General features: G+C 43.7%; 1 protein-coding gene across 1 annotated transcript in view; it reads right to left on the bottom strand.

Annotated features, from left to right (window-relative positions):
• Positions 1 to 25,752, bottom strand: part of LOC124117485 — a 113,501-nt gene that overhangs the window by 82,557 nt on the left and 5,192 nt on the right. The window contains exons 4-14 of the mRNA XM_046479401.2: positions 24,613 to 24,767; positions 22,544 to 22,767; positions 14,796 to 14,875; positions 13,231 to 13,334; positions 8,855 to 8,990; positions 8,230 to 8,303; positions 6,721 to 6,852; positions 5,924 to 6,022; positions 4,158 to 4,316; positions 3,271 to 3,362; positions 990 to 1,146 (exon numbers count right to left, since the gene is read on the bottom strand). Coding sequence (XP_046335357.2) covers positions 990 to 1,146; positions 3,271 to 3,362; positions 4,158 to 4,316; positions 5,924 to 6,022; positions 6,721 to 6,852; positions 8,230 to 8,303; positions 8,855 to 8,990; positions 13,231 to 13,334; positions 14,796 to 14,875; positions 22,544 to 22,767; positions 24,613 to 24,767 — 1,412 coding nt within the window. The remainder of the gene's footprint in view (positions 1 to 989; positions 1,147 to 3,270; positions 3,363 to 4,157; positions 4,317 to 5,923; positions 6,023 to 6,720; positions 6,853 to 8,229; positions 8,304 to 8,854; positions 8,991 to 13,230; positions 13,335 to 14,795; positions 14,876 to 22,543; positions 22,768 to 24,612; positions 24,768 to 25,752) is intronic.

Below are 25,752 nucleotides of genomic sequence, written 5' to 3'. Positions count from 1 at the left end.
ATATACGACAGGTATTTTTTTCCAGAATTTAATTGCGTATTATACGCGAATAAATAAGTCTTTTGTACATTGATCAATCGGAAGGGGTGCTAATTGGAATTGTTCACCAGCAAATATATTAGTAAATATCGCCGTGCATGGGCGCTTATTAGAGCAGGGCGTTTATTACGTCGAAAACGGTAACCTCATTCTTAACAATTAGAAATGCAGCATACTCAGTGACTGAAACCTACAACCTACAACCTACAGAACCTTGGCATGGGTTAGGAACGTAACACAGCACAACCATCAAGACCTCCACTCATTAGATACACAGCATGGCATGGTTCCAGCCAATGAGCTGAATGGTAAATCCAATCATATCTGACTACATATAGACCAACCATTCGTGACCAACTCGTGTTATTCCGGGACAAGCCGAATTGCGACTCGTGCCCCTCTCATGGCCATTTTTGCGACCGGGTTCCGTCTTAGCGAAAACGGGCATACCTAAAACAATTGTCAACTCGTCCACATGGTTCACATATATTTCCTCATATATTATATATATTTCAGATGCAATTTAAAGCACATCGGGACATGCAGCATTATACAGTATGATTGAACACATTTAACTGTGTCTTGGGTATATTTTAGATGCAAGACATGTAGAATCAAAAATTATTTCTGAGGGATTCTTTGACGAAGAACTTGAAATCAAATGCGCATTCTGATTGGTTTGTCGTATTTCCTCACATAACATACATCGATAGGGGGACGAGTCTTCTTGCAGGTTACGGAAAGGGCGAATGGTGACGAATGATAGACCAACCTAATTGAGATGATTCAAGCAAAAAATACATGGAAGGTTCTGAATTATGGGATGGATGACCTTACTAATAGGACAAGGTTGGCAACATGTGAAAATAAACATATTTCAGTCACATGGTACTTAAGCACTGGAAGCCTTCCAGTAGTGCTCAATGAGGACCTCTAACAAAGTGACTCACTTGCAGGACTCCGGCAGATGAAGTTGTGTTGTTGTTTGCACCAGTTGTCTCGCCAGCTGCCGGGGAAGGAGGCCCGGATGTACTGGGCGTCGACACACTCCTGGCCCACCTGGTCGTGAGAGTTGGGCTCTCCCGGGGCGAAGTTGTTGAATGTCAGCTGGAAGCAAACCACAGCTATTAGGGAAAACACATCTGTTGGTTGGTGTTGTTTTCTTGCTATAAAGATTGACTGGATGAATATTTCCAAAAATCAAACATATAAGGCATAAAAATTAAAGTACTGGTTCTCAGGCAATGATTTTTGAAAATATATAGCAGGCGGGTGGACAGTGTCTTTTTTTGTTGGGTTGTTCAAACTAGTATGTAACCAATAAACAATTGTGTACAATCAACCTGGGAAAGGGCCACCCTACATAAACAACTGTGGAAAGGGCCTTCCTACTTAAATGTATTCCTTGATGAGTAAAATACTGGAATACAAGTTGGACTTGTAATATTTAAGGATTTTTTATACATTTTAAAAAAGAATTGAAATTAAAACAAAACATGCGGCGAACTTTATGACGATGTGGGCGGTGCCTGAGAACCAAGACTTTTTTTTTAGCCTAACAAATATATTCTCAACAAAAGTAGGGCATCATGAAAAATAAATATTATGACTGGTCGTCCAAATACAAGATCAGCTTCAAAACATGATGGTGGAGATAGACGGTTTGGAACCAAACATTGCCTGTGGATTATACAATTCCTCCACATGGGTAGGCAGTAATGTTTTATTGTAACACTTCAGTGAAAGGTTGTGAAATTGTTCTGCGCCTTTAGTATTGTTGATTTTTATTATACAAAGTAACACAAATACTCTCTACTCTTGTTTCAATGCAGTGTTTGTGATCAGATTGGGAATGTGTCGTGTACAACGTGATGAGTGCCTAAGGGCTATTGTCATGTTTTAAACTGGCAGAATTCAATGAGAGGTAGCCAATAAATTCAATGTGTCTCAGCCTGTGATCATCTTCCCGAGGCAAGGGAGTTAACTGACTATAAAAGTCCAGTTTCCACCCTTGCTGAACTAGGCTGGTATTATGGAGTTACGTTTTGGCTGGACTAACAAGTCTTTGCATAGTCCAATCAAAATCGCGTAACGAAATCGAAATCCGGTTTGTAAACTTTCGTGCAGATTTCGGTCGATTGCAAGATTTGCAAAGCATGTGAACCGCCAACTCGTTGCAAACAGATATTTTCCAAATCTATTTTTCATGTTTTTAATCAAGGTGCTCACGTGATTTGATGCACTTCAAGATGTAAGACCCCTTTTATCACAGCATAGATCTTGATTATCGATCAGATCATCCTGACTCGGCGCCACCATTTTGTTTGAAACAAATGCAAGTGATACGAGAGGTGGAATCTGATTGGTCAATAGGAGAGGCTTAGAAGGGACATAACTCGTAATAACCACTGGTGGCGCTGCGATCGAGCCCAGGAATTCCAGCCTAGTTCGGCAAGGGTGGAAGCTGGACTTTTAAAGTCAGTTAACTCTCTTGCCCCGGGAAGATGCCTGTGATTTGCAGACTTTGGAACAGGTTTCTGCAGACACAAACTGTTAATAACTTGCTCTGTATAGACGCATGTCATGCATAGTATACATCACCCTGAACTGTTCAGCATGAGCATATTTTTAATCAAACATCATTAAATATATTTTCTTTACTTTATCTAAATTTATTGCAAGCTTATCTGTTTGCATTTTTTTAATTCCAAGAAATTGTCAAATTAATGTCCAATCCCCTCTGACAACCTTTTTCACATCATGTTTGCCAAATGGACCAAGTAACTCTGTAAACATCCTCTCTATTTCCAGGCTCGCCATGGTAAAAGCAGCTTACCGGTGTATTGTCCACCCAGGCTTGCCATGGTAAAACCAGCTTACCGGTGTATTGTCCACCCAGCCTCGCCATGGTAAAACCAGCTTACCGGTGTATTGTCCACCCAGGCTCGCCATGGTAAAACCAGCTTACCGGTGTATTGTCCACCCAGCCTCGCCATGGTAAAACCAGCTTACTGCTGTATTGTCCACTCAGGCTCGCCATGGTAAAACCAGCTTACCGCTGTATTGTCCACCCAGCCTCACCATGGTAAAACCAGCTTACTGCTGTATTGTCCACCCAGGCTCGCCGTGGTAAAACCAGCTTACCGGTGTATTGTCCACCCAGCCTCGCCATGGAAAACCAGCTTACCGGTGTATTGTCCACCCAGCCTCGCCGTGGTAAAACCAGCTTACCGGTGTATTGTCCACCCAGATGAAGTCATGGTTGGTAGTCTGTCGATCCCGTTTTAGTCCTATCCATGCATTACCCTGTTGTAGCATTTTTTCTGGAATATCCATATGCACATAATGAGTGTCAACAACAAGAGATTGGTTTGATATGGGCCCTTAAGGGTCTACGGCAAAGGCATGATCATAGAAGGAGGAAATCTTGTACAGATCATCAAGAAAGTTATCAGATTCACGACGATCTTCGATTTGGGTTTGTTTTGGTTTGATTTGTTGTTTAACGCCGCACTCAGCAATATTCCAGCTATATGATGGCCGTCTGTAAATAATCTAGTCTGGACCAGACAATCCAGTGATTGACATCATGAGCACCGATCCACGCAGTTGTGATACGATGACAAGCATCAACCATGTCAGCGAGCCTGACCACCCAATCCCGTTAGTCTCCTCTTACGACAAGCATAGTGGCCTTTTACGGCAAGCATGGGTTGCTGAAGACCTATTCTACCCCGGATCTTCAAGGGTTTGACGATCTTTCATTTGTAAACCCCTGAGATTCTGTGTATTTGTCCTGCCTATGAGGAAAGACTGCTCTAAGGGGTCCCGAGATCCTCTATACTTGTCCTACCTATGAGAAAAGACTGCTCTAAGGGGTCCCGAGATCCTCTGTATTTGTCCTCCCTATGAGAAAAGACTGCTCTAAGAGGTCCTGAGATCCTCTGTATTTGTCCTCCCTATGAGAAAAGACTGCTCTAAGAGGTCCTGAGATCCTCTGTATTTGTCCTACCTATGAGAAAAGACTGCTCTAAGAGGTCCTGAGATCCTCTGTATTTGTCCTACCTATGAGAAAAGACTGCTCTAAGAGGTCCTGAGATCCTCTGTATTTGTCCTACCTATGAGAAAAGACTGCTCTATGGGGTCCCGAATTGTGGTGAGGGAACCACCATTGACTTGACAGAAATTCTGCGCCATGGTCCAGTTGAGGTGGGGCCCGAGGAAGTAGCAGTCCTGACGGAACAACACCCACTTATACGGGCAGGTCACGTTGTTGGCTGGAACACAGGGGAACAACATGTATGTCTGCTCACTTAGACCTTCCTGTCAAGTGTTTCAAACAGCTCTCTTCGACCAGGGCCCCTTTAACAAGGTGATCCTGGTGCTAAGATGATCGTAACTCTTATACTTTAAGTTCGGGTTACGAGGTTGATAAACCGGTTCCATAAATCCATTGTTTTGCTACATCAACAATGATAAAGGGGTGTGAAATTAATATTAGGCTTAAAAAATAAAGAAATTGTTCTCAGGCAATGGTTTTTGAACATTTTTGGGGGGTTCTTCAAACTAGTATGTAACCGAATAAACAGTTGTGTAACCAATTTCAGTTTTGTACAATCAACCTGGGAAGGGGCCTCCCTACATAGATGTATTCCATGATGAATAAATACTGCAATGCAGTATTTGATTTGGAGTTGGACTTGGATTATATCAGGATATTGTTTGGTTTTTTTAAAAATGGAAATAAAATTGAAACATGTTGCGGACCTTATGATGATGCGGGGTTGGGGGGGTCTGAGAACCAAGACTTGGGAAATCATAAATGATGATTAATCAGTCATTTGCTGTTTTTCAATGTTCAGTTCATCAGAACTAGTTCACATCCAACAAAATTAGCACAAATACTTCAGCATTTAATAATGTTTCCGTAAAAACACAAGCCTCAACATTTTCTCTAAGTACTATATACTAAACACTACTTCTAAGGCATCAAAACTATCTCAGGGTTGAGATGGGCGATAAAATTGTTTGTTTTCAGTTATGAAAAATTGTGTTAGATCAGTAGGTCATTTGGACCTTCTGATCAATCTTATTGTGATTAATGAGAACTAAGACAAAATTGTTATGGATGAGCAACTTCTTTATTACAATTTGGCGACGTTTCGGTGTAGATTCTAACACCATTATCAAGCAAATGATGTACAAACTAGGTATGAGCATGATATATATACATAACAAACCAGAAAGACTTCAAGCTCAGAAAATTTAGAGAAGCCATTTACATCAAAAGAATTCAGCCAGCCATAAACAGAGATCACCGAATCTACACTGAAATGTCGCCCAATTGTAATAAAGAAGTTGCTCAACCATAACATTTTTGTCTTAGTTACCATTCCAACTTCTAAATGCCACTCAAAGAAAATTAATGAGAACACCACTAATTACCAGGCATGTGCTGCACATGGAATCATTCCTACCGCCTCCGTGGTCTAGTGGTAGAGCGTCCGCCCGGAGAGCGGAAGTTCGAGGTTCGATCCCCGGCCGCGTCATACCAAAAGACGTTAAAAGATGGTACTTGTTGTTACCCTGTCTGGCGCTCAGCATTAAGGGGCTAAAACAAGGACTGGTCGGCTCGGAGTCAGTATACTGTGTCTGAGTGGGATATTCATGTTAAACTGCGGCATGGTATCTCAGTGAGCTAGCACTATAAATCGGCATCAGTCCAGACTAGTACAAGCAGCCACACACACACACACACACACACGTACATGCATGTCGCTATATAAGTGCAATAATCTTGGACGCGACGTTAAACCCCATTTCACTTCACCTCACCTCACCTAATAACTTCCTATGACCTTTCTATGGATCGTGATCTACATACCTATTTCTGTATGGTTGACATACTTCTGTGAGATGGGCATTTCACACAGGTAGGACTTGCTGGCATAACAGTAGCCATTGGACCATGTTGCCTGTCCATCTGAAAGTATATCTCACGATCATGGCAATATCAATGCCTTTAAAAAACAAATACAGTTAAAACAAATGTTCCCTGGTGGTGGCATGTGGTGCTTACAACGCACAGTTTCACTGAAACAGATGCTTAAACCTGTGGTGTCTTCTACATAGGCAAGTGACTTTGGGAGAAATTTAATCACCAAGCAGTGATGGGTACCCGGGAGGATAAGATAGCTATGAAAATATGTTGTATACTCCCCAGGGAGATGAGAATGCAAACAGACTGGTCCATTGACAAGGACTACATTCCAGAAAGCAATCTTAGCACTAAGTGAGTGAGTGACTATGGTTTTACGCCGCTTTTAGCAATATTCCAGCAATATCACGGCGGGGGACACCAGGAATGGGCTTCACACAATGTACCCATGTTGGGAATCGAACCCGGGTCTTCGGCGTGACGAGCGAACGCTTTAACCACTAGGCTACCCGACCGCCCCCTTAGCACTAAGATGATTGCAACATAAACTTTGCCAGTCGTAAATCCCTGTATAGATATTGTATATATATAAAGATTCTGTAAATCAACTAACATAATATTATAGGCCTATGAACGACTTGTGGAACAGGACACAGGATGATAATAGTTAGCGTGGGATACATAATAATATGAATATGCATTATCATAATACTTATCAACACTAAGACTAATAATATGCTTACGATTTGCGACAAATCCGCAGTCAGTTCGTCCCGGGATTGGTTTGGGGAAGGATTTGTACCAGTGGGTGTAGGTGGTGGAGATATTGAGGGAGAGGCCGTCCTCCCACGTGTAGTTTCCGTCCTGGAGTCGATCTGGAGACACAAGACAAGTATTGCCTTGTAAGAAACTCAAAAACAAGTCAAAAATAGACATAACAAACTCAAAGAGAACCTCAAAGGTCAAACTATCATTGCTAAATTTGATGCATAGTACAATTTGTTTCATCCAACGACAGTGGGCTCTGCCTAAACCGCCATCATGTTGTACCAGAAACAAATGTCAGTTTAGGCAGGGAAGGCCAATCGTCAATGAGAGACTGCCACTATTTATCCACACTTAGATATGTACCGATACCAGCAGAAATATCTGAAAACAGTTCTTTAAAATAATTGTATTTTGTTTTCTTCAAAAGAACCAATTTTTTGTCAGTCTCAACTTTAAACAACATTAAACAACTTTAAACATATGAAAATTACCTAATTTTTTTTTTTTAACATCATGTTCAATGCAGTAGACATCCATGGTTGACAAATCCAATGACATCATCTCTGAAGTAACTTAGTTAGATCTACATGTCATTCACTCAAAGTACAGTTACAATTTCCTTTTTTATTTTAATATTTCACTTTGGTTCAAGACTAAGTCGCTATAGATATTTAACCTCAAAGCAAAGCGCTATGTTATTCCTTGCACTAAAAAGATATGTAAACCCTGATGATAACGGACAAGCTGACTTTGTTCGAAAAAAATACTTTATTGATTATTGTTGATGTATTGTTCAACAACAAACATTTACTTTTACTTTTACAAACAAGGTACTTTATTTGCCGGTCCACAGGGATTGAGTCACATGAATAATCTGTCCTTGCCTAATTGTACCGGTAACAAACTGGTAATGACCAGTAAACGGGAACACTGGGACTACACCTTTAACTTTAGATGACTATGTTGGTCCTTAGCAAATGTTGAATAGTATATTTATCTCTCACTGAGGTATGCAAAATAGCACCCTTGTATCCATAGCAGTTCCCCCCACAATGTGTTCCCACTGAAGTAGGACGGCGGGAAGGACGGACGGATGGAACCCAAGTCTCCCCCACTCCACTTCCTGGCTGAGGATAATACTGAGTGAGTGAGTTAGTTGGGTTTAACACAGCTTTAGTTACATCACTTTAATGTGGGAGTCCTAAGGTGGTAGACTTTTACTTTGATAAAATGGACAAGTATAGTAATAGTGCTGACAAATCAAGGATGATAATCGGGGCAAAGCTGGAAATCAAACCCATCACAAGCAGCTGATCCTGCCATGTCTAGGGGACGTAACTCTTCATAATGTATTGTGGCACTGTGCCATCCATGCCTCAAAGAAATTTAATTTATTTTAACACCAACCACCAAGACTTTCACAAATAATTCTGTAAGCCAAGACTGTAGCTCGGGATAAGTACATTTGGAATAATGACAGTTACCTGAGAATCCCAGCCAGGCATCATGTATGTGAAGAGCACTGAGAGCTTTCGTCATCAACAGATTTGTTTGTTGGCTGTGGAAAATAGGGTCAATTATACAGTTGTTTTTTTTTGTCGTTTAACACAGCACTTAGAATATTCCAGCTATATGACAGCGGCCACATCATGAGCAAGGCCTATGTGAAACTTAATGAAGTGCAATATGAATCATAATAACCAATTACCCCAAATACAGGCAATATCTCTGTTTCAGAAAACATTTATGTCTGTATCTGTAGGATTAAGCACATCTGAGTGTTTTAAATATCATAAAAACCCAAGGGGAAGTGTTTTATGTAACTTATTCTCGAAAAAAGAAACTTAAAACAACACATCAGCATTTTTGTTTCAACATACTTTCCATGAACCTTAGGAAACAGGCATAAAATATTTGTTGCTGGCCTAAGGTACTTGAAAAACACATTCTTAAAAGCATTGTGATTAATCAGTGCCTCTGTAGCCTAGAGGTACTCACTACATGAAGGTTGTGTGATCAATCCTCAAGAATATCAAGAAAACATTCATCATTTGATTTTACATTTCATGACATTGTGTTCAAATGCAAAATAAATTCATTTCAACTTACTCCTTGATGGTGAGCAGCTGGACTCCCTGCTTCTTGCAGTTGTCATTGGCCATGTACCAGGTGGTCGAGCTCTGTCTGGTGTTGTGCACCTGGTAACACTTGCCCCCATACGTCACCCACCCCGTCGGACACGTCCCTGAAGCACAGCAAACACTGATATGTTCATGTCAAATACTAACAGAGTTGACTGACTGATTGTTGTTTAACACCACAATCAGCAACATTCCAGCTTTATTCCTGTTCTGTAAATATGAGTCTTGTACCAGACAATCCTGTTATTCACATCATAAACATTGACCCACACAATTCAGACGTAATAAAATGAAATTAACCAATTAACAAACTGACCACCAAATCCATTTAGTCACCTCTTATGACAAGTATAGGTTGCTGAGGACCTCTATTCCTATCAAGAATCCCCACGAGTGAAGACTTGGATCAGAACAAGGTTAAGATGTTGTGGTGTTTACAATGATCACCTTCACAAGCTTAAGCTTGTGTTCAATTTAGACAGACAGACAGATTTATTTGTATAAAGGCCAATTGACCCATTGTGCAAAACACATATATTTTAATCTAAGAGTTACCTAGTTGATACTTTCTTTTGTTAAGAACACAAACATCAGAAATGATGATTAACTGTCTTTGGGATAAATTTTTCCCGCCGACTTGCATAAAGAGGACAACTGTATAACATCACGTTCATCCTCAATTACAAGACAGTGTTCATACATAAGACGGCATCCTCCTCAATTACAAGACAGTGTTCATACATAAGACGACATCCTCCTCAATTACAAGACAGTGTTCATACATAAGACGGCATCCTCCTCAATTACAAGACAGTGTTCATACATAAGACGACATCCTCCTCAATTACAAGACAGTGTTCATACATGAGACAGCATCATCCTCAATTACAAGACAGTGTTCATACATAAGACGGCATCATCCTCAATTACAAGACAGTGTTCATACATAAGATGGCATCCTCCTCAATTACAAGACAGTGTTCATACATAAGACGGCATCCTCCTCAATTACAAGACAGTGTTCATACATAAGACGGCATCCTCCTCAATTACAAGACAGTGTTCATACATAAGACGGCATCCTCCTCAATTACAAGACAGTGTTCATACATAAGACGACATCCTCCTCAATTACAAGACAGTGTTCATACATGAGACAGCATCATCCTCAATTACAAGACAGTGTTCATACATAAGACGGCATCATCCTCAATTACAAGACAGTGTTCATACATAAGATGGCATCCTCCTCAATTACAAGACAGTGTTCATACATAAGACGGCATCATCCTCAATTACAAGACAGTGTTCATACATAAGACGGCATCCTCCTCAATTACAAGACAGTGTTCATACATAAGACGGCATCCTCCTCAATTACAAGACAGTGTTCATACATAAGACGACATCCTCCTCAATTACAAGACAGTGTTCATACATAAGACGGCATCCTCCTCAATTACAAGACAGTGTTCATACATAAGACGACATCCTCCTCAATTACAAGACAGTGTTCATACATAAGACGGCATCCTCCTCAATTACAAGACAGTGTTCATACATAAGACGGCATCATCCTCAATATTGGTAACCCAGAAACCCAACCGGGTGGACCAGCATAGGTTTCTGAGGACGTTTTCAATCCTGGAATCCCCACGGGGAAGACAAGCAATAGGTTTCTGAGGACCTATTCAATCCTGGAATCCCCACAGGATGGACCAGCATAGGTTTCTAGTAACCTATTGAATCCCGGAATCCCCTCAGGGTGGACCAGCAAAGGATTCTAGTGACCTATTCAATCACAGATTCCCCACACGGTGGACCAGCATAGGTTGCTGGGGACCTATCCAACACGGAATCCCCTCAGGGTGGACCAGCATAGGATTCTAGTGACCTATTCAATCACGGAATCCCCATGGGATGGACCAGCATAGGTTGCTGGGGATCTATTCAATCCTGGAATCCGCATGGAGTGGACCAGCATAGGATTATAGTGACCTTTTCAATCCCAGAATCCCATGGAGTGGACTAGCATAGGATTATAGTGACCTTTTCAATCCCAGAATCCCATGGAGTGGACTAGCATAGGATTCTAGTGACCTATTCAATCCCGGAATCCCCACAGGGTGGACCAGCATAGGATTCTAGTGACCTATTCCCCATGAGGTAATGTGGGCAATGTTTGGCTGTTTGGCTTCTGGTTTCAGAGAGAACAAGTGTAAGTCTTGAAACAGTGATCCCCCCAAATATTATGTCTCTGTAGAAAATCCCAGGCCCCAGCGTAAAATAAAATGGCTGGTCCCTAATCAGGGCAAGTATCAAATTAGGTTGAATAGTGAAAGAAAAAATATGTGTCATCCAAATTCATAATTGGGACAACAAATATATTTAACTCCTTTGGAAGATGTTTTCAGTTGTGATTTTTGAGTTATATGTTTCATCTACACAGACTGCCTCTGTGGCCTAGTCGATGGAGCATCTGCCCGGAGAAACTGAAGTTCAGGGTTTGATCTCCGGCTGCATCAGACCAAAAGATGTTAAAAGATGGTACTTGTTGTAACAATGTCAGTAAACATACCATATGGCTTGATGCAGATGTCAGTAAACATATCATATAGCTTGATGCAGATATCAGTAAACATACCATATGGCTTGATGCAGATGTCAGTAAACATACCATATGGCTTGATGCAGATGTCAGTTAACATACCATATGGCCTGATTCAGGTGTCAGTAAACATACCATATGGCTTGATGCAGATGTCAGTAAACATACCATATGGCTTGATGCAGACGGTCAGTAAACATACCATATGGCTTGATGCAGAAGTCAGTAAACATACCATATACCTTGATGCAGATGTCAGTAAACATACCATATAGCCTGATTCAGGTGTCAGTAAACATACCATATGGCTTGATGCAGATATCAGTAAACATACCATATGGCTTGATGCAGACGGTCAGTAAACATACCATATGGCTTGATGCAGATGTCAGTAAACATACCATATAGCTTGATGCATATGTCAGTAAACATACCATATAGCTTGATGCAGATGTCAGTAAACATACCATATACCTTGATGCAGATGTCAGTAAACATACCATATGGCTTGATGCAGATGTCAGTAAACATACCATATGGCTTGATGCAGATGTCAGTAAACATACCATATGGCCTGATTCAGGTGTCAGTAAACATATCATATGGCTTGATGCAGATGTCAGTAAACATACCATATGGCTTGATGCAGACGGTCAGTAAACATACCATATGGCTTGATGCAGATGTCAGTAAACATACCATATGGCTTGATGCAGATGTCAGTAAACATACAATATGGCTTGATGCAGACGGTCAGTAAACATATCATATAGCTTGATGCAGATGGATAATAAATATACCATATGGCTTGATTCAGATGTCAGTAAACATACCATATAGTTTTATGCAGATGGTCAGTAAACATACCATATGGCTTGATGCAGATGGTCAGTAAACATACCATATGGCTTGATGCAGATGTCAGTAAACATACCATATGGCTTGATGCAGATGTCAGTAAACATACCATATAGTTTTATGCAGATGGTCAGTAAACATACCATATGGCGTGATGCAGATGTCAGTAAACACACCATATGGCTTGATGCAGATGTCAGTAAACATACCATATGGCTTGATGCTGATGTCAGTAAACATACCATATAGTTTTATGCAGATGTCAGTAAACATACCATATAGTTTTATGCAGATGGTCAGTAAACATACCATATAGTTTTATGCAGATGGTCAGTAAACATACCATATGGCTTGATGCAGATGTCAGTAAACATACCATATAGCTTGATGCAGATGGTCAGTAAACATACCATATGGCTTGATGCAGATGTTAGTAAACATACCATATGGCTTGATGCAGATGTCAGTAAACATACCATATGGCTTGATGCAGATGGTCAGTAAACATACCATATGGCTTGATGCAGATGTCAGTAAACATACCATATGGCTTGATGCAGATGGTCAGTAAATATCATATGGCTTGATGCAGATGTTAGTAAACATACCATATAGATTTATGCAGATGGTCAGTAAACATACCATATGGCTTGATGCAGATGTTAGTAAACATACCATATAGTTTTATGCAGATGGTCAGTAAACATACCATATAGCTTGATGCAGATGGATGATAAATATACCATATGGCTTGATGCAGATGGTCAGTAAACAAACCATATAGTTTTATGCAGGTGGTCAGTAAACATACCATATAGCTTGATGCAGATGGATAATAAATATACCATATAGCTTGATGCACATGTCAGTAAACATACCATATGGCTTGATGCAGATATATTTGTTCTCACTGATGCAGCTCCGCCTGTTGAAGTAGAAGTTGTTTAGGGCCACAGACTCTATACACTCATGTCCAATCTGTCTGAAATAGAGAAAAAAAATAAAATTGAAACCAAATATTAACAGAACGACATGCACCAATCAACAAAACAAGTCGAAACATCCCTCATGACAACCCAAGATGTAAAACATGCCCCACCACTTTGCCTAGCTGTCATGGTGAGTGTTGAAAGTGTCATGATGAATGTTGAAGGTGTCATGGTGAGTGTTGAAGGTGTCATGTTGAGTGTTGAATGTGTCATGGCGAGTGTTGAAGCTTTCATGGTGAGTGTTAAAGGTGCCATGTGGAGTGTTGAAGGTGTCATGTTGAGTGTTGAAGCTGTCATGTTGAGTGTTGAAGGTGTCATGTTGAGTGTTGAAGGGGTCATGTTGAGTGTTGAAGCTGTCATGTTGAGTGTTGAAGGTGTCATGGTGAGTATTGAAGGTGTCATGGTGAGTGTTGAAGGTGTCATGGTGAGTGTTGAAGCTGTCATGTTGAGTGTTGAAGGTGTCATGGTGAGTATTGAAGGTGTCATGGTGAGTGTTGAAGGTGTCATGGTGAGTGTTGAAGCTGTCATGTTGAGTATTGAAGGTGTCATGTTGAGTGTTGAAGGGGTCATGTTGAGTGTTGAAGGGGTCATGTTGAGTGTTGAAGGTGTCATGGTGAGTGTTGAAGGTGTCATGTTGAGTGTTGAAGCTGTCATGTTGAGTGTTGAAGGTGTCATGGTGAGTGTTGAAGGTGTCATGTTGAGTGTTGAAAGTGGCATGTTGAGTGTTGAAGCTGTCATGTTGAGTGTTGAAGGTAAAATGGTGAATGTTGAAGGTGTAATGGTGAGTGTTGAAGGGGTCATGTTGAGTGTTGAAGGTGTAATGGTGAGTGTTGAAGGGGTCATGTTGAGTGTTGAAGGTGTCATGTTGAGTGTTGAAGGTGTCATGTTGATTGTTGAAGGTGTCATGTTGAGTGTTGAAGGTGTCATGTTGATTGTTGAAGGTGTCATGTTGAGTATTGAAGGTGTCATGGTCAGGGTTCAAGGTGGCAATTAATTTATGAGCCAGCTTCTAAAATTTGGTACTATCATGGTCTGACTTGAGGGGGTAGCTTAGCAAGGTAGAGCAAGAGCTGAGTAGGTCATAGTTATTTACATGAACATCACATATATAAGTAGTTAACAAACACAAACAGCAATGATCAGCACACATAGACTTACCAGTGACCAAGCATGTTCCTAGGAAGGCTACAAACAAGTCTGTGTATATTCACCATTGCTTCATACATCTGTTAGCTACTTCTATATGTGATGATCATGTAAATGAATCCGTGTATACTATAATAGATGTCTCTTGTTCTACCTGGCTCATATAGCCCTTTAAGTCAGACCATGAAAGTACAGTGAAAAAAAATAAAATGTCTAAAATGCTGCTGGATTGAAAACTTACAACTGTGTTATTGTATTTGTATTCGAAGTCTGGCTACGCCTCTGAAACACAATATAACTTGACTTACACTATATTCCCCTGGGCAGCCCAGGCTTGGAAGGTCATTGTGTTGTTGGTGTCCGCCGATCTGATGGTGCCGGGAGTGAACTGGACAACAATAATCACTCAGTTGTAGTAACCGCAGGCAAGCATATTAATTATTCTTGTTTGTATCTAAGAGGCAAGCATATTAATTATTCTTGTTTGTATTTAAGAGTGAAAACACTACAAGTGTTCTTCATCTGCTGAGGCTGTACATCCTATAGCTGCTGAGGCAAGGAATTTGACTCTTGCAGGGGCAGGGGAGTCTGAAGGAGGGAACTAGACTCCAGTGACCCAGTTGGGGAACTGGACTCCAGAAGCTGAAGCAGGCAGGGGACTGGATTCTAGTGTCTGCATCTTCCCGAGGCAAGAAGTTAACTGACCTCAAAAGTCCAGTTTCCACCCTTGCCGAACTAGTAGGCTGGAATTCCTGGGCTCGATCGTAGCGCAACCAGTTGCTATTACAAGTTATGTCCCTTCTAAGCCTCTCCTATGGACCAATCAGATTAAAGCCCAGTCAAGATGATCTGATCGATAATAAAGATCTATATTGTGATGAAACGGGTCTTACATCTCAAAGTGCATCAAATCACATGAGCATCTTGACTAAAAACATGAAAAGACTTGGAAATTATCTGTTGACATGTTTTGCAAATCCTGCTATCGGCCGAAATCTGCACGACAGTTTACTAACCGGATTTTGATTTCGGTGCGCGATTTTGATTGGACTATGCATAGACCCGTCAGTCCAGCCAAAATGTAACTCCATAATACCAGAATTGCTCGGCAAGGGTGGAAACTGGACTTTTATAGTCAGTTAACTCCCTTGCCTTGGGAAGATGTAGTGTCTGAGGCAAGGTAAATAGACTTCGGTGACAAAGGCAGGGGAACTGGACTCTCCTGTCTGAAGCAGGGGACTGGACTCTAGTGTCTGAGGCAGGGGACTGGACTTGAGCTGTTGTGGCAGGGGACTGGACTCTAGCTGATGTGGCAGGGGAACTAGACTCCAGTGATCAAGGCAAGGTAATTAAATTCCAGTGACCAAGGCAGGGAAACTAGGCTCCAGTGACCAAGGCAGGGGAACTGGACTCCAGTGACCAAGGCAGGGGAACTGGACTCCAGTTACCAAGGCAGGGGAACTGGACTCCAGTGACCAAGCCATGGGAACTGGGTCCTCTTGCACAAAGCGATCTTAGCGCTACAATTATTGTAAATCCTTAAGATCGCGATCTTAGGCATCGGCTACAATCGTCATCCACTTGCACAAAGCGATTGTAGGCTAAGATCATTGTCAGCTACAATCGAAACTTACAATTGGTCCGGACCAATCTTAAGTAGCTAAGATCGTTGTAGTCCCTGAATAAACTTGACAAAATGGCGTGCAAGGCTCAGTCTGTTTCACATAAAAAATCTGCTTTACGTTCAAACATTGCCTCTTTTTTTTTTCTAAACTTTATCATTCAAATCGACACTTTCACAACATGAAGAACGCACCACAGATTTAACGTCAGAAATATCGTTGATTGCCATAGTTAAACACATAACTGTCGAGTCGATAGCTAAAAGGAATATTCACATCCGACTCAATACTGAAAGAAATGTGAAACAACATACCTTTTCGCTAAACAAGGGAAGGAAAAAAACCTAAGTCGTCCCGCAAGCGATTTGTAACGTCCGTGACCTTTTCGATAAATCAAGGGCAGCTAATCTTAGTTTATACTCTCGATGGGAGTGGTTTCCCTTTGTATAAGCCCGTACCAACCTTACCCAGTGTATCAATGTTGTTGAATCTCTGAGCTTCCCCTATATTTCTTTTGGGTCACATTCGTGTCAGTTATTTTGTCTTTAGTTTATCATGAAATTAATCTACAAATAAATACAAGCTGAAGAGCAAATCATAAATGTTTAAATCTAAAATCAAATGGGACGGGGACGAGCGGTTAAATATCAGAGTTTAAAAGAAAATAAATACAAGTATTCATCAAACAAGCAAATATACATGATGAAATATTTGATTTTTTGTGTGCAAAATATCCCATAAATAGCAAAATTAAAATTCACATTTAAAAAAAAAAATTATAAAAAAATAATACCTAGGGAACATATATAAACAATTGCTTTCTCGAAACATTATTCATTATTCTTATTTCCTGTCTATGCGTTTTTGAAATTTTTAGGTTTCATAATAATTGTGTTACTAAATAATGTATTTATTTCAATACTTTGAATAAAAACATTAGTAGGTATTTCTCTTGTTGAAATAGAAAACAATTCCTAAATCACGACAGTATTAATGCCGACAGGGATATATGCCTTCATTCTAGTAATCGTTTCCTTAAAAATATTGGGACCTTTCTTGAAACTATGCAAAGTGAGATGGAGGGAGGTGCGTGTTGCGTGTCGTTACCGGTTCGACTTATTGTATGCGCGCTTGCAGACAACTGTAGACAGGAGTCGAGTTTAAGATATTCGTACCTCCACCGTTGAAGATTTCAATCTTAGCTAAGATCGCGATCTTAACTCAAAGCCGTCTTACAATCGCGCTAAGATCGGTTTGTGCAGGGGAACTGGACTCCAGTTACCAAGGCAGGGGAACTGGACTCCAGTGACCAAGGCAGGGGAACTGGACTCTAGTGTCTGAGGCAGGGGAACTGGACTCTAGTGTCTGAGGCAAGGTAAATAGACTTCAGTGACCAAAGCAGGGGAACTGGACTCAAGTGGCCAAGGCAGGCAGGGGAACTGGACTCCAGTGACCAAGGCAGAGGAACTGGACTCCAGTGATCAAGGCAGGGGAACTGGATTCCAGTGACCAAGGCAGGGGACTGGACTCTAGTGGCTGTGGGAGGGAACTGGACTCTAGTGGCTGTGGGAGGGGACTGGACTCCAGTGGCTGTGGCAGGGGACTGCACTCTTGTGTCTGAGGCAGGGGACTGGACTCTTGTGGCTGTGGTAGGGGACTGGACTCTAGTGGCTGTGGGAGGGGACTGGACTCTAGTGGCTGTGGCAGGGGACTGAATGCTAGCGAATGTGGCAGGGGACTGGACTCTTGTGGCTGTGGAAGGGCACTGGACTCTAGTGGCTGTAGGAGGGGACTGGACTCTACTGGCTGTGGGAGGGGACTGGATTCTAGCAGATGTGGCAGGGGACTGGACTCCAGTGGCTGTGGGAGGGGACTGGACTCTAGCAGATGTGGCAAGGGACTGGACTCTAGTTTGGCAGTGGACTGGACTAGTGGCTGTGGGGGGGAACTTGACTCTAGTGGCTGTGGGAGGGGACTGGACTCTAGTGGCTGTAGCAGGGGATCGCATTCCAGTGGCTGTGGGAGGGGACTGGATGCTAGCGGATGTGGCAGGGGACTGGATGCTAGCGGATGTGGCAGGGGACTGGACTCTAGTGGCTGTGGCAGGGGACTGGACTCTAGCAGATGTGGCAAGGGACTGGACTCTAGTTTGGCAGTGGACTGGACTAGTGGCTGTGGGAGGGAACTTGACTCTAGTGGCTGTGGGAGGGGACTGGACTCTAGTGGCTGTGGGAGGGGACTGGACTCTAGTGGCTGTGGGAAGGGACTGGACTCTAGTGGATGTGGCAGGGGACTGGACTCTAGATGCTGTGGGAGGGGATTGGACTCTAGTGGCTGTGGCGGGGACTGGACTCAAGTGGCCAAGGCAGGCAGGGAAACTAGACTCCAGTCGTCAAGGCAAGGTAATTAGATTCCAGTGACCAAGGCAGGGGAACCGGACTCCAGTGACCAAGCCATGGGAACTGGACTCCAGTGACTAAGGCAGGGGAACTGGACTCCAGTGACTAAGGCAGGGGAACTGGACTCCAGTGACTAAGGCAGGGGAACTGGACTCAAGTGGCCAAGGCAGGCAGGGGAACTGGACTCCAGTGACCAAGGCAGGGGAACTGGACTCCAGTGACCAAGCCATGGGAACTGGACTCCAGTGACCAAGCCATTGGAAGTGGACTCCAGTGACCAAGGCAGGGGAACTGGACTCAAGTTGCCAAGGCAGGCAGGGGAATTGGACTCCAGTGACCAAGGCAGGGGAACTGGACTCCAGTGATCAAGGCAGGGGAACTGGATTCCAGTGACCAAGGCAGGGGACTGGACTCTAGCAGATGTGGCAATGGATTGGACTCTAGTGGCTGTGGGAAGGGACTGTATGCTAGCGGATGTGGCAGGGGACTGGACTCTAGTGGCTGTGGGAGGGGACTGGACTCTAGTGGCTGTGGAAGGGGACTGGACTCTAGTGGATGTGGCAGGGGACTGGACGCTAATGTCTGAGGCAGGGGACTGGACACTAGCGGATGTGGCAGGGGACTGGATTCTAGTGGCTGTGGGAGGGGACTGGACTCTAGCAGATGTGGCAAGGGACTGGACTCTAGTGGCTGTGGGAGGGGACTGGACTCTAGTGGCTGTGGGAGGGGACTGGACGCTAGTGTCTGAGGCAGGGGACTGGACTCTATTGGCTGAGGGAGGGGACTGGACGCTAGTGTCTGAGGCAGGGGACTGGACTCTATTGGCTGAGGGAGGGGACTGGACGCTAGTGTCTGAGGCAGGGGACTGGACACTAGTGGATATGGCAGGGGACTGGATTCTAGTGGCTGTGGGAGGGGACTGGACTCTAGCAGATGTGGCAAGGGACTGGACTCTAGTTTGGCAGGAGACTGGACTCTAGTGGCTGTGGGAGGGGACTGGACTCGAGCGAAAGTGGCAGGGGACTGGACTCCAGCGGATGTGGCAGGGGACTGGATGCTAGCGAATGTGGCAGGGCACTGGACTCTAGTGGCTGTGGGAGGAGACTGGACTCTAGTGGCTGTGGCAGGGGACTGGATGCTAGCGAATGTGGCAGGGGACTGGACTCTAGTGGCTGTGGCAGGGCACTGGACTCTAGTGGCTGTGGGAGGGGACTGGATTCTAGTGGCTGTAGCAGGGGATCGCATTCCAGTGGCTGTGGGAGGAGACTGGACTCTAGTGGCTGTGGGAGGGGACACTAGCGGATGTGGCAATAGATTTGACTCTAGTGGCTGTGGGAAGGGACTGGACTCTAGTGGCTGTGGCGGGGACTGGACTCAAGTGGCCAAGGCAGGCAGGGAAACTAGACTCCAGTCATCAAGGCAAGGTAATTAGATTCCAGTGACCAAGGCAGGGGAACCGGACTCCAGTGACCAAGCCATGGGAACTGGACTCCAGTGACCAAGCCATGGGAACTGGACTCCAGTGACCAAGCCATGGGAACTGGACTCCAGTGGCCAAGGCAGGGGAACCGGACTCCAGTCATCAAGGCAAGGTAATTAGATTCCAGTGACCAAGGCAGGGGAACCGGACTCCAGTAATCAAGGCAAGGTAATTAGATTCCAGTGACCAAGGCAGGGGAACTGGACTCCAGTGACCAAGCCATGGGAACTGGACTCCAGTGACCAAGCCATGGGAACTGGACTCCAGTGACCAAGGCAGGGGAACTGGACTCAAGTGGCCAAGGCAGGCAGGGGAACTGGACTCCAGTGACCAAGCCATGGGAACTGGACTCCAGTGACCAAGCCATTGGAAGTGGACTCCAGTGACCAAGGCAGGGGAACTGGACTCAAGTGGCCAAGGCAGGCAGGGGAACTGGACTCCAGTGACCAAGGCAGGGGAACTGGACTCCAGTGATCAAGGCAGGGGAACTGGATTCCAGTGACCAAGGCAGGGAACTGGACTCTAGCAGATGTGGCAATGGATTGGACTCTAGTGCCTGTGGGAAGGGACTGGATGCTAGCGGATGTGGCAGGGGACTGGATGCTAGTGGATGTGGCAGGGGACTGGACTCTAGTGGCTGTGGGAGGGGACTGGACACTAGTGTCTGAGGCAGGGGACTGGACGCTAGTGGATGTGGCAGGGGACTGGACTCAAATGGCTGTGGGAGGGGACTGGACGCTAGTGGCTGTGGGAGGGGACTGGACTCTAGTGGCTGTGGAAGGGGACTGGACTCTAGTGGATGTGGCAGGGGACTGGACGCTAATGTCTGAGGCAGGGGACTGGACACTAGCGGATGTGGCAGGGGACTGGATTCTAGTGGCTGTGGGAGGGGACTGGACTCTAGCAGATGTGGCAAGGGACTGGACTCTAGTGGCTGTGGGAGGGGACTGGACTCTAGTGGCTGTGGGAGGGGACTGGACGCTAGTGTCTGAGGCAGGGGACTGGACTCTATTGGCTGAGGGAGGGGACTGGACGCTAGTGTCTGAGGCAGGGGACTGGACTCCAGTGGCTGTGGGAGGGGACTGGACACTAGTGGCTGTGGGAGGGGACTGGACTCAATTGGCTGAGGGAGGAGACTGGACGCTAGTGTCTGAGGCAGGGGACTGGACACTAGCGGATGTGGCAGGGGACTGGATTCTAGTGGCTGTGGGAGGGGATTGGACTCTAGCAGATGTGGCAAGGGACTGAACTCTAGTTTGGCAGGGGACTGGACTAGTGGCTGTGGGAGGGAACTTGACTATAGTGGCTGTGGGAGGGGACTGGACTCTAGTGGCTGTAGCAGGGGATCGCATTCCAGTGGCTGTGGGAGGAGACTGGACTCTAGATGCTGTGGGAGGGGACTGGACTCTAGTGGCTGTAGCAGGGGATCGCATTCCAGTGGCTGTGGGAGGAGACTGGACTCTAGTGGCTGTGGGAGGGGACTGGACACTAGTGTCTGAGGCAGGGGACTGGACGCTAGCGGATGTGGCAATAGATTTGACTCTAGTGGCTGTGGGAAGGGACTGGACTCTAGTGGATGTGGCAGGGGACTGGATTCTAGTGGCTGTGGGAGGGGACTGGACTCTAGCAGATGTGGCAAGGGACTGGACTCTAGTTTGGCAGGGGACTGGACCAGTGGCTGTGGGAGGGAACTTGACTCCAGTGGCTGTGGGAGGGGACTGGACTCTTGTGGCTGTGGCAGGGGACTGGACTCTAGTGGCTGTGGCAGGGGACTGGACTCCAGTGGCTGTAGGAGGGGACTGGACTCTAGTGGCTGTGGGAGGGGACTTGACACTAGTGTCTGAGGCACGGGACTGGACTCTAGCGGATGTGGCAATGGATTGGACTCTAGTGGCTGTGGCGGGTATTTGACTCTTGTGTCTGTGGCAGGGGACTAGGGTGAATGTGAATGTGAATGTTTCAGAGCACATTTTTCTCAGTAGTGAGGAGGGAAGTAGGACTTTCTAAAATGTTGTACTGAAAACAAAAGTGAAGCAGTTGTCAAGCATGTCATTGCATGGACAACAGAAAATGCTTCATATAATGCAGGAACGTGAAGTATTGTTATTATTGGCAATAACAATTACTGGTGTGTTCTGTCATATCTGTTCATGATGATGTTTGTTGAATCATGAATCATAATAATGATGGCTTCTCATTGATGGTGCAGTTGACTCTGTGCCAGAAATTCACTGGCCATTCTGAAAGTGTAATGTAACAAGTAAAAATGGCGCAACTATCTATCATTATGGAAAACCTTAGAGAAATTCTTCTAACGGAATCAACAGATTATAGTGATTTATCCAGAAAAGTACCCTCTGTACAATAACTTGTGGCAAAATACGTGACGATGTGTATTTACTCACATGTTATTAGACGAGAGGCGTGATGGGTCCAAATGGGTCTTGTTTTGACCGCTCACGGCTCTCGATACGATCACAAGAACCCACGGCCCTTTCCGATTCCTGCAAATGTTTGAATGTGTCATTTCCACCGCCATATAGGGCCTCACTCACCTGATCAGTAAATGCTGTCCAGACATTGTTGTCGATGGTTCTACAGTCGATCATATCTCCCAACAGCATCACTTCTACCAGACTCCTGGGCGATGGTAAAAGCCCGCCATTTTGTTGGCATGATGTCCTAGCGTCATGCCAGGTGCTTTTAGTGTTGAAGAGTTTGTAACATTTCCCATAAATATCCTTCCAGCCGTCAGCTTCATTACAGAGATCATACGTATCTAGAACACAATACAGCGCACATTTAGCTAATTATAAACATGTCATCAAACCCTGCATCTTCTTTTCTATGAAGTAACATAGGTGGATCAATAGGGGGAGGGGAAGGGGTAGGGGGGTCCTTTCCAACGCTGATTCGACGTTTAAATAAAATTAACGGAGGGCTTAGTTCAGATTTTGAACCTTTTATATGAATTCTGACACGTGTTTTTTGGATTTGTGTATTCGTGATTCAGGGATGAGCAAATGAGTGAAAAAAAAGATGGTATTCGGGATTCAGGGGATATGGGTTGGCCCCTCTTTCCGTAAAAACATAGATCAAAGTCCTGTTTGGGACTATATGTAACTTTCGTATTTCAGCACATGGACCAAAATATCCACAAAACAAAAAGTTATTATATTTTTTAATGAATTATTGGAAATTACAGTTGGAATATTGTTTTTATCTCTCTAACTTTAACCAGATCTGGAAATGCCAGACATTCCTTATATTGGAGAGACGTTGCAATGATTGAACAAAAATTACCATCAAAAACATTAGTGATTCTCCAGCAACAATATATCAACAAACATCATCATGAACTGATATGACAGAAACGGATAATTCTTATCCCTTTCATGGCTTAAGTATTGACCCGTGAAGATCCGGGTTAAAATTGTTCTTCAGCAAACCATGCTATGCTTGTCGGGATCGGGTGGTCAGGCTCGCTGACTTAGTTGATGCATGTAATCGTATCCCAATTGTGTAGATCGATACTCATGATGTCAATCTCGATTATTTACAGAGTGCGGCGTTAAACAACAAACAAACAAACTCATGTCTAAATTTTACTTTAGAAAACTAAAGAAGCTGTTCGGCTTTCGCAATCTGTCCCTTTAAACTATACCATTATCTTTTGATAGGGATAATCAGATATGTCATTCTATTTAAATATAAACTTGACTTGTGAGAATCGGGTGTGTGTATCGTGGGAAGATAGCAATATCTCTATCCAACGTAGGGGAGTAAATGTTGAATACGATTGACCACCAGCTTGTTCTGTTTATCACTTGCAAGTTTAGGCTTGATCATGATGGCTTTAAATTTGAGGGAAAAGTCCTATTAGCAACTTTTAAAGGGGGGTCTAACAAGCGTGACCCAGTATGACATTTTACTCTATGTAAGTGATGTAGCTAGTTTAATCGCTTCATCTCTATCTAACTGTGTCGTTCGTGGGGTTTTGGTAATGAAATACGGGCCTTTTTGATGACCCGTTAAGATCCGGGTTAGAATAGGTCTTCAGCAACCAATGCTTGTCGAAGAGGCGACTAACAAAATCGGTCAGGCTCGCTGACTTGGTTGATGCATGTCTTGGTATCCAAATTGATTGATGTTCATGATGTCAATCACTGGATTGTCTTGTCCAGACTCGATGATTTAGAGACCGCCGTCACATAGCTGGAATATTGCTGAGTGCGGCGTTAAACGGGAAAAAATATTTTGTTTTCGAATTTTTCACAGCAACAAAATTGTTTGCTCCACATGAGAGGTGTTGTGTAAAATAAGATGTTGTGTGTCCCAAAATACGATGTTGTGGGTCCAAAAATAAGATGTTGCGTGTCCCCCCAAAAATGTTGTGTGTCCCAAAATAAGATGTTGTGTGTGCCAAAATAAGATGTTGTGTGTCCCAAAATAAGATGTTGTGTGACAAAATTAAGATGTTGTGGATCCCAAACACATATTTGGCTCCTCCGTTGAGAGTAAGAAACTGTATTTCTTGGCGCGCAGCGTGAAACCCCCCCAAAAAACATCCCAACAAAAATGATATATGAGTCAAAATTATTTCCAAATAATATAACTATCTTACCGGCTGATCTTTCGCAAATCGTAGGTACTGACGATGTACATGGTGTTATAGTGAGCTGACCACGATAGGCCCCGTAGCCGTACATGTAGGTGCAGAAGTAGCGTCGCTGGATGCACGTCGCTGTGAGGGTCGGCTCTCGGCTACGGTACCAGTGGCTGAAGCAAAGTTGAAATTTAACTTACATGTAAATACATAACATAAACATATTACTAAATATGTTGTGCCTTATTTACAATAAAAAATAAGAACTTATCAGTTTGGCTAACAAACGCAAAGTTTTTCGAATTATTTCCAGTCGAGTTTTTTATTTTTAGTGCAGCCCACCCTATATTTTGGCACTGTGGTTGTGCAGACCCGTTTATCCAGACAGTTGTATCCGAGCTTGATTTGGCATTATCAGGCTGCTTAACAAATGTCAATACCTTTCACCATGTGCACTAGACTATATATGTAGGACTTCAAGTTCCCGCTCTTAACATGACAAATATATAGCAGCGTTCTATACGAAAAGTTTGTGATTGTAGTGGCTGACTTGTGCCATTTCGCATATTCGCACTTTCACTTTCATTTGCGAATGCGAAGATACTCTACGATGATACGAAAACGGTGGGAAATAACACTATATCTTCTTTAGAATGTTTGTTTGTTTGTTTGTTTCTTGCTTAACGCCGCACTAAGGGAGCCGACCAGGGTGATAATGGTGATAGGCTTTGAGCATGCCTCAACGGTTGGACTATAGCGCATCACAAATAGCCATTTATTATTATATTTACAACAAACAAGCAGGCAAGTGGCTCATAAGTTTACAAAAAGAAAGCAAATTATCGACATGTCAACTCGTCACCGCCCTTTTTTCTGAGAGCCTACTTTGAAGATTTTTTCATACTCAAATTAGTAAACAGATTTTGTTCACATTTATTATATTGCCATAGAGCTACTCCAGTTTGTAGTCTTTGATGTCCAGAGTTGCGTCCCTTAGCCGTGTCAGGGTCCGCTGAACATTGGCTCAACTCTCGGTTTTGGTGCGATTATGAACCTTGATTTATAACCGGCTCCCTAACAATATAGCAACATTGAAGAAGAACACTAGTCAAGTTACAATATTTCATTATCTTCTTATATCACAGGAACTCGTTATTG

This window comes from Haliotis rufescens, unplaced genomic scaffold (assembly GCF_023055435.1).
Source record: "Haliotis rufescens isolate VD_foot unplaced genomic scaffold, xgHalRufe1.0.p SCAF_7, whole genome shotgun sequence".
Lineage (NCBI taxonomy): Eukaryota > Metazoa > Mollusca > Gastropoda > Lepetellida > Haliotidae > Haliotis > Haliotis rufescens.
The sequence above is the reverse complement of the archived record's forward strand: the minus strand, read 5'-3'. Positions and strand labels throughout refer to the sequence as shown.